The 15,257-nt window shown below is 34.9% G+C and overlaps 2 protein-coding genes across 8 annotated transcripts; both read right to left on the bottom strand.

Annotated features, from left to right (window-relative positions):
- Window positions 1-3,684: 3,684 nt before the first annotated feature.
- LOC107468616 (protein LNK1) lies at window positions 3,685-8,515 on the bottom strand. Of its 6 annotated transcripts, none has more exons than XM_052255213.1 (9): window positions 8,362-8,511; window positions 7,138-7,701; window positions 6,840-7,037; window positions 6,560-6,748; window positions 6,104-6,446; window positions 5,175-5,858; window positions 4,464-4,609; window positions 4,163-4,298; window positions 3,685-4,084 (listed from the first exon to the last, which is right to left on the bottom strand). In XM_052255213.1, exons 4-9 carry the CDS (start codon window positions 6,742-6,744, stop codon window positions 3,980-3,982), a joined length of 1,599 nt encoding a protein of 532 aa, XP_052111173.1. In that variant the 5' UTR covers window positions 6,745-6,748; window positions 6,840-7,037; window positions 7,138-7,701; window positions 8,362-8,511; the 3' UTR covers window positions 3,685-3,979. The 6 variants fall into 6 exon arrangements, with proteins under 6 accessions (XP_052111173.1, XP_052111169.1, XP_052111170.1 ...); XM_052255209.1 differs by having other exon boundaries at window positions 6,560-7,037; window positions 7,138-7,185; window positions 7,301-7,701; XM_052255210.1 differs by having other exon boundaries at window positions 6,560-7,037; window positions 7,138-7,466; window positions 7,579-7,701.
- Window positions 8,516-9,854: 1,339 nt separating this feature from the next.
- On the bottom strand, window positions 9,855-14,477 carry LOC107468388 (mRNA-binding protein puf3). Of its 2 annotated transcripts, XM_052255132.1 has the most exons (6): window positions 14,382-14,477; window positions 12,313-14,220; window positions 12,062-12,224; window positions 10,968-11,131; window positions 10,409-10,667; window positions 9,855-10,267 (listed from the first exon to the last, which is right to left on the bottom strand). In XM_052255132.1, exons 2-6 carry the CDS (start codon window positions 13,845-13,847, stop codon window positions 10,160-10,162), a joined length of 2,229 nt encoding a protein of 742 aa, XP_052111092.1. In that variant the 5' UTR covers window positions 13,848-14,220; window positions 14,382-14,477; the 3' UTR covers window positions 9,855-10,159. The 2 variants fall into 2 exon arrangements, with proteins under 2 accessions (XP_052111092.1, XP_015943158.1); XM_016087672.3 differs by lacking the exon at window positions 14,382-14,477 and having other exon boundaries at window positions 12,313-14,335.
- Between the last annotated feature and the right edge of the window lie 780 nt (window positions 14,478-15,257).

Genomic DNA, 15,257 nt, shown 5'->3' with positions numbered 1-15,257 from the left:
TTATCAAAATCTTTGAGCCCAAACTCCATTCAGCCCTAATCTTTATAGATGACATTCTCCTGTTCTCAAAAGATAGTTCAACTCATCAAACTCTCTTGGCCCAATTTGCTACCATTATTGAGAAAAATGGAATCATGTTATCTCCGAAAAAAAGTCACATTGGACAGGCCCAAATTGAATTTTTGGGAATGACCTTTCGGGATGGATTTTTTCAACCATGAGATCACATTTCCAAAGAACTGTTAAATTTTCCTAACGACCACCTGTCGACAAAACAAGTCCAACAGTTCTTGGGCATTGTGAACTATATCCATGACTTTATTCCAGATGTGACTAGGCACACAAGTCAGTTATAAAAGATGCTGAAAAGGCAACCTTCCACCTTGGGGTCCTGAATAATTAGCAGTTGTCAGGCACTTAAAAGAAGTAGCTCAAAAACTCCCTCTATTAAAAATCTCTAGCAGAGGACAACGCATTCTGCAAACTGATGCTAGTGATAATTACTGGAGAGCTATTCTACTTGAAGAGATTGATGGAACAAGACATACTGTGCACATGCCAATAGACAATTCAAAGAATCAGAAAAGCATTACCATGCCACATACAAAGAAATTTTTGCAGTCAAAAGAGAGATAGAGAAATTCAGCTTTCATTTAAGTCCTTACCACTTTATCATGGAAATAGACAACACATCATTTCCATCAATTTTGGATGCCAAAGGAAAGACACTTCCAGATTCACAACTCTTGAGATGGAAAGATTAGTTTTTTCACTATAAATTCACAGCTAAGCACATTCACAGCTAAGCACATCAAGGGAAACCATAACATAATAGCTGATTTTCTCTCTCATTCTAATAAAGAGTCTCCACCAAAAATCCTCCACCTTTTAACCATGAACACCATCAATCCACCAACATTTCCTCTTCCAGACTGCCCTCAAGACCATCATTTTTATAAAAGACTAGTAGAGCCTTTTCGTTTCTCAGGCAAGCCAACAAGTCTCACTGAAGTAAAAACTCTGGCACGACAATGTCTGTTTTACTGGTTACACAGGCTCCTCCTTATTACGCAGATAAAAGCCAACCTTAGATATTTGATATCGACTTTCCTTACTACATCATTCCCATCATCAAGGGACCAATTCCAGAAGAAATGTTATAGTTCATGTGGGCACTCTCTGCTCAATATGATTGCGCCATAGTTGTTCCCGCTCTTGCCATATATCACCTGCTTTGTGATAAATAATTATCGGGGTCACTCCTTGAACAACTTCTAACTATGTTTGCCCTTATCCCAACATGACGAGGAAAACTTTACAATGTACTGGAAGCTCATGAAATATGGAATATTCCTGACAAAAAAAAAAGCAAAAATTCTATTGCTCTTTTGTTCTAAGGAGATAGTTTCATTACAAGCAAAAAATCCTCTATACAAGATGCAACATCAACATAGTAGGGTATTCAAAGATGTGGCCCACAGATAAAAAAAACTGTCTCAACAATCTTGCCAAACATCTTACTTTTTGCAATAACCCTGATATCAATACGCTATTGAAAATTATTGAAGGATTTTCTCTCTGCCAAGAAGAAGATGGTTCTAGCACCTCGGGAACAACCAGAACAATACAAGAAGAGTTACGGTAATTTCAAACTAATTTTCTTACTGGGTTCATCTCTTTTCCAACCCCATCACTCGCTCAAGACTCAAACCCATGGGATAATTCACCACTTTCTCAAAATACTTACAACTATGAAGAAGAACCAGATACAAGGGTTTATCCACTCTTATCCAGTCCAACATATGTGGATGCAGGAATTGATGATGACACTAAAGAACCAACTGAAGAGCCGTTTACTACCTATGAAAGACTTGGTGATTACTATTTTCAGCAAGAAGATGCAACCGTATTTGCTCCACATTTAGAACACATAGATGACATCACGGAACATGAGTCCATCACTAAGTTTTGGCCCTTAGCCAAATAATTATGTATGTAGTAAAAGTGTAATAATGGAGTTGATAGGATCCTTATCCTCATCCTCCACGTGTCTAGATCTTAGTAGTCTGTTTAAAGTTGTTTGTCCTCATATATTATTGTAGCAGGAGATAAGTTTCCTTCTTATCTGCCACATGTCCTGTCTTTATTAGTCGTGTAGATTTCAGCCTTATCTGTAAGTCTCTATATATAGAGGCCTCTATCCTTGTAATGAACCAACTCAATTTCAAATAAAAAATCCATTGTGAGATATTCACCATGAATACTTGCTAAAATTCTCTCTCTTTCTCTCTCTCTAAAAACTTGATTCTTTAGTATGCTTATCTTTGCTTTTTAGTTTCACGTATGCTCTAGGCTTGCCTTTTGTATAAGGATCCTGCCTACTAGAAATAAAACTTTGATCAGATCATTGGAAATTTCTAGTGTTGGAAAAGAAAAGAACACTAGAACTTCAGGATGTTTTGTTAAGAGTTCCATTGACGACCTCTGTTTTGAAACTATTACAGCTCTGTATGAAAATAGTTGCAAAACATCTATAAAATATGGATTTTTCTTTTATGAGTACGCCTGGATCCACCCCTGTGATAAAAATAATAGAAAAGTGGTTGAATAGGTACGGTAGTTAGATCATAAAACTCTAATATCATATTATAAAATTACTTCTTTTAAAAATTTAAACAGATAAAAAAATTAATAAATAATTATATCGCTAACTATAAAATACTTGCATTAACCACATTATCAATACTATTTTTAGACATATACATTTGATAATTCTACCACATTCAAATTTTTTCAGACTCAAACAAAATTTGGTAACAAATACAAAACTTTACTAAAAAAAAGTTTAATTACTTTGTTGGTCTTTATAGTTTCGCCAAATTTTTAATTGGGTCCTTATATTTTTTTTTCTTTTAATTGAGTACTTGCACAAATTTTTTTTTAAGTGAGTCCCTAAATTTTTTTTTTTAATTTGGGTCCCTGCACCAATTTTTTTTTTTTAGTTGAATCTCTATACAATTAAACTAATTACTGTTAAGAAGGGCCTAGTTAAAAAAAATTGATGCAGAAACTAAATTAAAAGAAAAAAAATGAGAATCTAATTGAAAATTTCTCAAAATTATAAGGACAAATAGAATAATTCAACCTTAAAAAAATAGCAAAATGACTCGAGTGATTTTTGAGAAAAACAATAGAAAAAGGGCTGCCTGTTGAGGCTTTAGTAATAATAATTGAGGCTTTAGTAATAATAATTGGAAGATGTATAGTACTTTTTACGTCTTAAAGTAACGATTTGATTTGAGACAATGACCTAATTTCCATACATATAATCGTCAATCCAAAGCCAAATTGCACTTTACTCTGATACCAGTTATTCAAAATGTATCTTATGTCATTTGACAAAGTTTATTGCGATTGTGTCTGAGCCACTTTTGTTTGATCTTATCTCGTATTTTGGAAGAACGTAACAGGATTTTCTACAATTCCAAATTAAAATTAAGGGGATAACCTATGATATTTTTTTTCTCATATATGCTTGCAATTTGCATGCATGACTACTACATATCTGTGCTTAGTTATATTGTGTTTGGGAAAGAAATAATTTCTCTATATATTTCCACATCCTACGATTGAAGAAGACTCTACAACTTCCTATTTTCTTTGTTTTAACTACAAAAATTCATATATAATAATTATTCATATAACATAATATGAAATACTTTTTTAAGTATTGAAAATTGTGATCTTCTTTTGCATGAAAGGATTTGTCAGCGTACCATTACATTACTCGTTAATCGTCATCATCATAAATACCACCTTATGATGGATCAGTATGATGGCATCTAAATCCAAAGCAGAAAAATGAATTACAAGTTAACTACAGGATCTAAGTAAGCCCGAATAATTATACATATATGCCCTTGAAAAAAATCATCATTATACAGACAGCTAAATGTGACAAAGCTGATTTAGACACTGATTAGGTGTTACCTCCTACGGTCTTCTTTCCCACTCCAGTAGAAGAGTCTTCTAGACAAACGTGTTTCTCAGTCTTTAGTGGTGAATTGATCAGTGACCCATGTATCTATCATCAATTGAATAAAGAAAATGAAGCAAGGATCAAACAATCATTTAAACATGTATAGAATTAAAGAGAGCATACCGTGGCACTGGATTTGGAAGGTATAGTATCATAAGGATGCGACATTGATTGATCATGGGGTCTGTGAAACAGTAAGTGTGCTATAGATCGATCAATGGGGTTTGTGTCAGTTTCCATATCCATGAATCCCATACACCTGAATGAAGTTGCAGGTTATACTTATCAAGAAGATTAAATAGCATTATATTTCTGCAATAAATTAAAAAAGTTTGTTTAACAGTACTTTCTATGCACTGACATAGTGACATTAAGTACTTATAACTATGAGCAATAAAACTGAAGTGAAGACAGCAACCAATACCTGCTACCATTATGTGGCACCATTGATTTGCATGCTTGATCATCTCCGGTGCAACCATTTGCATTTGAGTCATTATGTCTTTGCTCGGCACTCTTAGCCAAACGGTATAGACTATCCCTTAGGCACAATTTGGTTCTAATATCCAACTGCAGCCAAGCAAAATTTTGTTACCGAAGTAAATTATAATCAATGAAACTGATGAACTTGCAGTAATAATTATAAATAGATAACAATTTTAGCATTAAAGCTTTACATCTTGAAACCTTCAGCCTTTTACTTACCAAAGAATTAAAAAGGAAAAGAAAGAATATCACGCACATGCCTTAAAAACACTGATGGCAGTGCCAAACTTCAAAGAGTCACTAGACCTTGAAGATAATGCCACCCACAAAAAGGATAGATAGACCTACCAGGGAGGAGAGACTATTTCTTCCTGATTTACATATGGAACAAAGCCCACAATATGCCACAAATTTATTACTTTGACATTTCACCAGGAAGCATCTTAATTTATGTAACTTGGACATTTAAAAAAGTTTACATTACATCATCTTTTTGCCTTAGAATTATGCATACGTAACCAAAATCAAAAGTCATCTTTAAGCTAAACTGGAGTAGGGTGCAACGTTGAGGTAATCACACTCTTTTCTTAAGATTAAAAATCCAAGAATAAACAGGATCAAACTAGGACACCAAAGAAGATTCCAATACCTGATCCATGACCTGTTGCAGCTGGCAAAAGCTGTTTGCTTCAAGTGAGTTGCTGTTCACTGCAGAGCTCATGGATGAGCTTTCCTGCGCAGTTGATGAGTCTATTTCTGGAGAAAACCCTATGCGTACTCCATGAACTTCACTGTGGCCTTCATTTTCATTTTCAAACTGATTATCTACCTTCTGAGCTGAACCTGGACCACAAAATGGCATTTCTCTTGGCACACCGTCACTTTTGACACTCCTAGATAACGTGTGTTTATCATGGCAGGGATACATCTTTTCTCCCTTTTCATCTGATTTCAAGGTAGCAGCTTCCAAAGAATGACCATGAGAACTCTCCATGTTTGAGGCACAAGATGATTCTTTAAGAGAAGCTGATGGATGCTCACTTTGCTTGGATCTTGATTTAGAAAAAGTCGGAAAGAGGGAAGTGTGATTTGGAGTTTGACTCAAGTCTAGGTGCATTAATGGAATTTGTGTCTGCATGCAACCTAAAGGATCAGAATCTGAGCTCAACTTTTGTTTCTGGATGCTATCAACAGAAGTGATCCCACTGGAAGAGGCTCCAAAGTGTTGATGTATATCTTCATACTGCTCCAGAGGAGTATATTGATGCATGGAATCATCATTTTCTAGGTAACTATTTTTTTGTCTTCCTGCTAACGACTTTGCCATCTTCCTCTGCAACATTAATACATAGTGACTTTTTGTCATACACTAATGAATAAACAATTCATCCCAGTTTATAGGTTCTCCCTAATAAAACAGAGTATGCATTCAGAACCTATTGGAAAATGGAAACCGTATAAATCCAACATTTACCCAGAAAATGACAGTTATGACTACTGGTCTTTCCAATTGTGTGTTACAATAAAAGAGAAGTTCAATTTTCCATCATAAAAAAAAATGGTGAAACAGTAACCAACCTTTTCTTTTGGCACCAAGTCAGCTGTATTGCTGGATTTCTTTCCTGATTCATTGAAACTCGTAGGAGGGATGCCATTATCATCAACATCCATTTGAGACCTAACTTTTCTATCAGCAGAAGATAATGTTTTGTTGGAATCATTGATTGGAAGACCTTTAATATCTTCCTTGGAACTCATATCATAGTCAGACATACTTTTCAATGGACTTATTTCTGCACATGAAAATTTGAAGTCAGACTTCAAAGCATCATCAGAACCTTCAGCGTCACGAGAAGACGATAGCCAGCAGAACTCCTCTTCATTATTGAGACTTCCCATTCCAAAAGTTAAATCATAATTCCTGCGATATAAAAATGATATTAAGATATTTATATGACAGGCGCAATACATTGATCGGCATTTCACATCAAATGGAAGATTAGAAGATTTGTGTCAAACAGAAGAGTTTCCTACAACATTCTGTCAACATCTTCAAAGTTCTCTATATCCAGCCACCCATCACTATCAAGAAAACTGAATTCGTTATCATCTTGAGACATCTGATTAATTGGATATTGACTAACAGTACCATCTTCAACAACAGACTTGTCTCTCAGGAGAGTGTCATCAGTACAAAGCTCATCACCACCACAATCCATATTGCTGCTCTTGAAACAGTGACCAGACATGTCAGTATCATCTGATGTTAACCTTTTCAATTCTACATATGAGTCACTGTCACAAGAAAACACACCCTCAGATGTGTGAGACCATGAACCCTTTTCCAGCATCCTTTATTTGTGGGTTGGATTTCTCAAGTACAGTTTCTCTTTATCCTGCGTACCACGGTTATTCACAAAGTCACTACTATTTAATACCATACAACCCCAACTAATTTCTTGCAGCTATGATGCTCCATTACATCAAATCCATCCCATGCGTTATTTTGAAGCTGCAAAACAAAGAGGTATTTAGCCCCCACCAAAATCACAAAATGCAACCCAAACGTTGTTCCATTACTCATTTAAAAGAAAAAGGAGGACTCACTTTACCTGTCATTCCAAGATCCAAAATGAACCTTAATGAAGCTTAACTTAGGCCTGACCAGTTAACAACGATTCTTACAAGGTCAATCTCTTGATGCAAATAAAATATGGAGACATGGAAAGCAGGCAGCAAGGTACAAAGGCATACAAATTAATGTTTTAGTTTTACCATTCAATGACTTGTGTAGAACGGTGACAAAGCAACAGCTACCACCAACCAACAAGTATGATTTCAAGAGTAGTATTTCTGGAGTCTTATCAATAACTATCAAGCCATTGCTTCATCACTAGCTCTTTTTGGACTTGGATAGCACAACACCCTAAATAAGATTATGCTACAGACGAAAAGTGGATTTGTGTATAAAAGTAAAATTCAATTGGAAATAAACTGTACTGCAAAGAAAGCATCTAATTAAGTCCAAATAATGATATCATCAATAACATTACAGAGTTGTTCATATTATTTGAATAATGAGGGCACATTCTTCTGCTATCTGTTACACCAAGATCTGCCACCGAACATTAGCCATAATATGGGTTACATGTCACATGTCCTCCAGCTCACATGAACTGCTCAAAGTGACTTCACTACTTTAGAATTACGATTATATAGAAATGAAAATTTATAGGGAACATTTTTAAAGATATGACATCACAGGACTACCCTAGGAGGAAACTCATTCTAATGACTACTATCACACGAAATAAAAAAAGCCTCTAATTATGCCGAAGAATCAGCCAAAACAGTGTGATTCTCTCAATGATGAAGTTTCCAAGATGAAAATCTCTTGGATGATTTTGAACAAAAGGCACTTATGTGCAGTAAAGAAAAGTGTGGTTACACTAAATCATTATTATAAATGCAGATAGAGCAACCAAAGTGGTTTTACAACAATTTAACAGGGTAATAACTTACAACTAATAACATGTAATATAATCAAAATCCAAAGAAAATAAAGCAAGGAATCAGCTCATGTGATTAAAGTGACTCAATTCTTTACTAACCGCGGAAATGATTAACTAAAGTCATAGATATTATGAACAGAATCACAGAACAGAGCCCTACTTCACTAAGCTTATTCAGTCTGAACTCATTCATCAATTCACTATATTAAGAAATAACAGGATGAATTAACTAGCAAAATCCAAAACAATAATAAGAGTGGCAGCAATTGAACCATTGACACATGCATCGGAGTAAATACATAAGGAAAGAGAAAGTGAAGTTACCGCAAGGAGAAATGAGGAGATGAAAAGAGAGGTTGAGGAAGGTGAAGAGAACGGAGAGTAAGCGATTCAAAGATTCTTATTACAGAATGACGCTTTGTTCCACAAGCTTCGTTCCTATCCAACTTGCACTCCACAACTTTTCTGTTTTGCAAGTTGGGGGAGGAGGGGATCACGCAGGAAGGGACACGTGGCAGGGTAGATGGATATCGGATCTAGTTCGTGGACGGGAGCCTGGGTTCTCAAGATCCGATCACTTACTGTGTTTTAATTGGTCCAACTCTTTTAAACGCTGCGTTTCGATTAAAACACATTGCTTCCTTTTTTTCTTTAAATTTTATTTTTCTTAATAATATATTGCCACTTGGCTAGTTGCTTAACACTTGCCTTTCCTTCTTCCAAGTGGGATATCATAATCATTCACTAGTCATCTCCGCTGGTATTGACAAAAATTAAAAAAGAAAAAAAAATCATTTTTACCATTAATAATAAGAAACTTAGTATACTATAATCATGCAAAAAATTAAGATTAGAAACCTTTAGAATATCATTTCCGACCATAAAAAATTGATAGTTAATAATTCTCACAAAAGATGGCATGTAAAGTAACAAGAAGATTTAATAAAAAATAGAGTAACTCGATAAAATTATCTAAAACGTTTAATGAAATTATCCAACAAATTATCTATTTTGGCTAATTTTGTCAAAGTAATTCTATTTTCAATGAATATCAACTTAATTTACATCTTTTAAAGTTAAATTTGTCCACAATCAAATTTTTATAATAAAAATTGATAATATATTTTAACTTTTATATAATCACAATAATCAGTATGAAAAAATCTAGAGAACAGCAATTTTATTGAATATTGGCCAGCATGTAACCAGCAGAAAAAGGTGAACCATTGGATGAAATCTCACACCAATCTCACACCATCAAATTATCATTGATGGCTAGTTGATGGCTAACAATTACAAAAATTGCTGCCCCCTAGCATTGCTCAAAAATGAATTAGTTGAGATTATATATAATAAAGTACTTTTTTAAAAAAAGTTATATAGCAGTCCTTCCTATATCTGCATTATATAAAGAATATAGTACAAAAGTATGAATGTACAAGCTTATAAGTTTAAACATATTATTATCAAAATAATAAAACAATACATTATTTCTATAAAAAAATAAATAAAAAACAACATAAACCATCCCATAAGCACCTCTTGTCTTCTAAGATTGATAACTGTTCCTATCAGTTTCAAAAACCACTATATGTACAGATAAGAAAATTGTTGCAGAACATCACCTCCATAAGTAGTAAACGAATATGAATATGTAATGAGAGTCTAAATTCTAAAACAAGGAAGAAAACGAATATGAATATGTAATGAGAGTCTAAATTCTGAAACAAGGAAGAAAACAAGGAACTATGTATCTCATAAGAAAACTACAGCGTCATATACTAAAGACTAGAAGTATATTCATATAATAACCGCCAAAAAATATATAAGTATATATATGATCAGAGCAAACGTCCTATACACTTTAGTACTTTACATTCTCAGTCAATGAGAATACCATAATTAACAGGATGATAATAATATCCAAATAGTAGTTCAGAATCTGGTCAACAAAATGGTACATGTCTAATATTCAAATGAGAACAAAACTACCTTATATTTTGAAGATATTAGATTAGATGAGTATATATATATAGATAGATTGATAACTACATTGATCTTCTTTCTTTCTTTCAAAATGTAGGACAACAGATAACACTTGCTGCTAAGGAGAGAATATACATCATTTCTTCAAAAGCTTCTGTGAGAAAATCTTCTTGGAATATGGGCTATTTCTTGAAATTGCTTTGTAGGACTCAACTGCTTCAACTAGTAAATTATGCACATAGCCCTGGTTGAAAGTTGAAACGAGAAAAAGAAAACAAAAAGGAAAATGTCACAAAACTATGTGAAAATCATTGGGTGCACTTCTTATAAGTAGAAGGCAGCAGCAATGAATGAAAAGGAGGAATAAAGTGGCTATGTTATGTACCTCGGAATAACGCAGAGCTGACTGAATGACATAATTGGCGTGAGGATCTTGAAGTAACTGTTCGAAGCAAGGCGCGCAGAGCAGTTCGCAAATGATTCTAGCCCGATTCTCATCATTGAATACAGCAAGACATTTTTCAACCACATGGCTACTGAACTTCTGCATTGACATGTACACATAATTACCTTCGAATTGCATGTTCATGGTTGATGTCGCAGATGGAGTCCTTAAGTCCAAGATAAATTGTACGACGTAGTTTCTGCAGAAGGCAAAAGGAATCAAGAGACTAGAGATTGGAACAATCAAAAAGGTATGAAAATTGTATGGACAAATACTGAAAAGATGCAGAAAAAATAGTATCAGACTTGTTTCAAGAAAAGCACATCTTCTAGTCACCGATAAAATTGTTTGAAAATCTCTCTACCAATTACCATAGAAATTTCATTAGAGCTAAGACTATTTGCTTGGGGAAAAGAAAAGAAGATAACATTCTTAAAACAAGGAGTATCTGTTAAGGGTTTTTATGTGCTAGAGTGAGAAGTACAGTTCCACTAGTTACCCGTATTGATGTTGCGCTAGAAGAAGAGCATTTGCAGATATTTCTGCAATTAGTTTCTCTCTATGCTCCCCATTTGAATGACCAATGCATCTTTGTAAAACACAACATCCGTGTTGATGAGTTGCAATGTCAACACAGTACTTTGCAGCAGCGACAAATATAAACTGCTCAATGCAATAAATGAAATAGAGAAAGAGCAATTACCATACTGCAATGGAATTTTGAGAGAGACAAAATGCAGAAAAGACCTAATCATTTTATACACACTGATTTTTTAAAAAGTAGTACAAAGTGACAAAATTAACTGCTAGTCAAGAAAATGCCAATGAATTTGACCTGCCAATCCAATATGACATGGTTTAGTCACTTATGTATTACTTTAGACTATTCCCTTCTCTGCACCAGAAAAAATTGTAGTTTATGTGAAATAAAACATTCCACATGCTTACATACAAAGACATCTGATCACAATATCAAGTAATAACAGAGGCCGGCCATGGACGTGAACTTGGAACGGCTATTTGCCCAATAGTGAAGTTTGAATATATGGTGTCAAAAATTAAATTCCTATCTACAGAACCCTGGCTGAAAATAAATCCAAATATTTAAGTTACATTGACATTATAGAATTATATAAATTGCATAGAAGATAAGTTTGAGATAAATATGGCTCAAACCGATTTAGCAAAGCTACATATCTGCCATTCAAACAGAAAAGCACATTGCCAAAATACATCCATGTCATGTATCTTTTCAAATTTAAAATTTTATTAAACAATGCAGGCAAACTTGGTAGAGAGGTGCAATAAAACTGATTAGCTGTTAGAACATCATGATACAGATTTTAGCGTTTAAGGAATATGAGAAACAAACATTGAGAAGTTGAGAACAGAATGAGACAATGGGAACACAATGAACTGCTATTTCACATAAGATGACCATTAATCATCTGTCATGGATATATCGAATAGTTCATAGAAATATAGCAAGACTGAAAAGAGCAGAAAGATTAACATGCACCCATAACAACTTCATGTTTGAGACTATTTTACCATCTATATACACAGAAGATTTAAATATTGTAGGCATCATACCTTGTTATCTTCATTGCTAAGGAATTGCAAACAATGCTGAACAACATGGTTTCCATTAAGATCTTTGATGAGAGCCAAGAATCCCGGTTCAAGGGCAGATACGACCAAAGAAATTTGCCTTCTAGTTTTGAGAGTCTCAATCAGCTTCTGTACAACACGAGTGCTGACACAAGAAAGGGAAAATAAGTAAAGTCAAAGTCCACAACACAATGAAAATAATATCTCAATACTTGCATAAGTTGCAAGATTACCCATGAGTGTTCAATGAGATTCTGACAAGCTGCCCCGGCTCCATAGTAACCTTGAGTATGATCTGCATCCTTTGTTCTTCGTTACAGACATCCAATAACTTCTGCATGAGGTAATTTCCAAAAGAATTCATCATAAGTTCAGCTACATGATCAACAATCTCGTTAAATATCACTTGAACATCTTCTGCCAAACCCTCTTCAAACACTCTTTGCAAGAATCTACAACCATGTTGATCTTTGGCAATTAAATATATGTACCCTCGAACTTCTGCTAGGGAATTATACTTGGATTCCAAAGAGAATGGACCATGAATCCCATGACTCCTAGGAGTCTCATAAGTTCCTAAACCATGGCACTGAATCTCTAGCTCCGACCTCTGTAGATGTTTGGTGAAATTACTTTCACGCACAGCACCCTGACATCTTGACCGATTCAAACCCCTACTAGCAACATAGTTAGAACCTTCACCTTGAATGATGAAGCTTCCCTCACTAATAATAGTATCTAAACTTCCATGTGCTAATCTAGCATTTGTAAGTGGCACAGCTCTTACATTAGACATAGGAGGGTTATAATGCAATGACCCATTAACACTTCTATAAGGACTTAAATTAGTACATAGGGGAGAATCAGGTGCTCTTGGCATGCCCCTTTCCTCCATTATATTAGTTCCATAATTTCGTGCATAGAACAAATCATCAACCATTGGATTTCTGCTTAAAGAAGCAGCAAGCTCTGCTTCCATACTTCCTCTGCCACAGTTCCCATTTCTCATCTGCCTCACATGGCTTGGAGAGCCCATCGAACCATGAGAACCATTCGATTGAGGAATCATATTGCCATGCCACCTAGGACACTGTTGTGATCCAAATAAGTTAGCAATGTTACAATCCTGGTTTAATCCTAACAATGCTGTTTTTGTTTCAGCAGCACAATGAGATCCATCACTAACAGGCCATTGAAATCGAAGTAACCCTCTCCTAAAATCATAACGATCCCCATGCTCTCCATGAACATTCACAGAATTGTTTCCTCCACTCAAAGAATAATAATCAGGAAATGCAAGGCCATTAGGATTCTCTTGTTGATTTCCAATATACATTTTACTCAAATTGGCACATAGGCCTAGTTCATCAATATCACTGCCCTTCTTCCTCATAGCCACAGCTGAATCAGGTGCCTTCGAATCCAACCAGATGGTGTTAGGGTTAGGGCAAGGCATGGTGGATGTAAGGTCCTCCAATGGAGGTGGTGTTGGTGATCCAACAACGGAGAAAAAGCTTGAGGAAGAACCATCAGATTGAAGAGATAAACCACTAACAGGGGATGATGAAGCACATCGATACTTAATCTGAGCAAAAGTGTCATCATAATCAACATCATAACCCATGACACCATGACCATGATCGTGATCATGCTCATCATCACCAGCATGACGGTAATGATGAATGAGATTGTTTGATGTTGCAAGAGGGATCTCATTCAGCAACATTTCTAGCTCTCCAGCATCATCCTTCACTGTCTTTTTCCCCATTACAACAACGACGACGCTTTCAGACACCAACAAATACAAACAACTGAAGGAGGAGGAAAAAGAGAAGACGCTAGAACCCCAGAATCAGAAGAAGAAAAATAATCGGAAACGCAATAACTCGTTTAAGAGAGGCTAAAATAAGAGAATCTCACTAGAGATAAACCGTTTGAGTGATTGATGAACGATCAAAGGTGGTGTCTTAAGTTGAAGGGAATTCAGATTGCATTTGCATTAACATTTGGGTTTTGATCTTTTCCTGAGCGAAGTTTGACGAAGCATGCAAGTGCTAAAGGTTCAGATATGGTTGTTACGTTGCACGGTGTAGAGTATAAATTAAACTCTTTGTAGTTTGGAGTTTCTCACGCCATTGAAGCTGGAACGAGAAGAAGAGGATGAAGAAGAAGGTGAAGAAGAAGAAGAGTCACTCTGCTCTCTAGTTTCTACTCTATTTTTCTTTTTTTTTTTGAAATTAAATATTTATATTTATATATTATTATAAAAATAAAAACAAAAGAGAAGAGAGAGAGTGTGTACTGGTAGCAGCAGAAGAAGAAAACAAATCACGCTATAGCGCCTGTATCTTCTTTCGTACTCTTCTACGCTTAGCTTTTTCGGTGATTTGCTATTGGAAAATGATATTTGAATTCTTGTTTGGCAAGGAAGGGAATGAGGGGAGAAAATAAAATCTTAACCGAGAGTCTTCGTATCTTTCTCTGTAATTACTACTTGCTAGCTGCTAGACCTCCTAATTAGCGTGTGTTTGGATTAGCATTTGTAAAACTGGAATTTGAATAAACTTAATTTTATATAATTGATTTTGAGTAAAAGCGAATTTATATTTTTAAAAAAAATAAATTAAAAAAAATATTTTGTAATCATGATTTTCTTTCCATTGCTTTGGTATGTTTGTTGATTTCCCCTTATAACTGACCATGGCACCATGCACATGTATTTGGGCCACAATTCATTTTGCCTTTTTGGTACTTACTACTTAAATACCTCTATAAAGATGTTTTGGTGTGATAACAATAAGATGAACCTACTACAAAAACAAAGTAGGGTGCTAATGTGCTATACATACCCATTTTTCTTAAAAAGTTCATTGTCAAAAAGAAAATATAAATAACAATTTTGTGACGTGGGAATGATACCTACAAAAAAATGCCACATTTTAATCATTCTAATGGTTGATTTAAGAGGAGGCTTCCCAATGTGGGGTTTTCACCATACTCAACCTCTCCATTGCTTTTGCTAGAAACTAAAGTGATTAGCGACCCAAAAAGGAAAAAAGGTGAGTGATTAAAGACCATATTCATATTTATTTGTTATTTGGATGAAAATGGTGAGAGGGCCAAATAGTAATCTTAATTAATCATTTAATCTCTTTAAGGACATTGTTGGTATTTGGTA

Source organism: Arachis duranensis, chromosome 10, assembly GCF_000817695.3.
Source record: "Arachis duranensis cultivar V14167 chromosome 10, aradu.V14167.gnm2.J7QH, whole genome shotgun sequence".
NCBI lineage: Eukaryota > Viridiplantae > Streptophyta > Magnoliopsida > Fabales > Fabaceae > Arachis > Arachis duranensis.
This window is presented reverse-complemented; position numbering and strand designations above follow the sequence as displayed.

Bases quoted from the DNA above. Each gene is read 5' to 3' on its own strand.
- LOC107468616 (XM_052255212.1), bottom strand. From the start codon at position 6,876: ATGCTGGAAAAGGGTTCATGGTCTCACACATCTGAGGGTGTGTTTTCT. The intron at 4,299-4,463 runs GTATTGGTTGCT...AACTTCATTCAG, and splicing joins GTGCCACATAATGGTAGCAG to GTGTATGGGATTCATGGATA. The intron at 4,085-4,162 runs GTATGCTCTCTT...AATTGATGATAG, and splicing joins CTTCCAAATCCAGTGCCACG to ATACATGGGTCACTGATCAA.
- LOC107468388 (XM_052255132.1), bottom strand. From the start codon at position 13,847: ATGGGGAAAAAGACAGTGAAGGATGATGCTGGAGAGCTAGAAATGTTG. The intron at 12,225-12,312 runs GTAATCTTGCAA...TTCTTGTGTCAG, and splicing joins ATCTCATTGAACACTCATGG to CACTCGTGTTGTACAGAAGC. The intron at 10,268-10,408 runs GTACATAACATA...ACTTTCAACCAG, and splicing joins CAGCTCTGCGTTATTCCGAG to GGCTATGTGCATAATTTACT.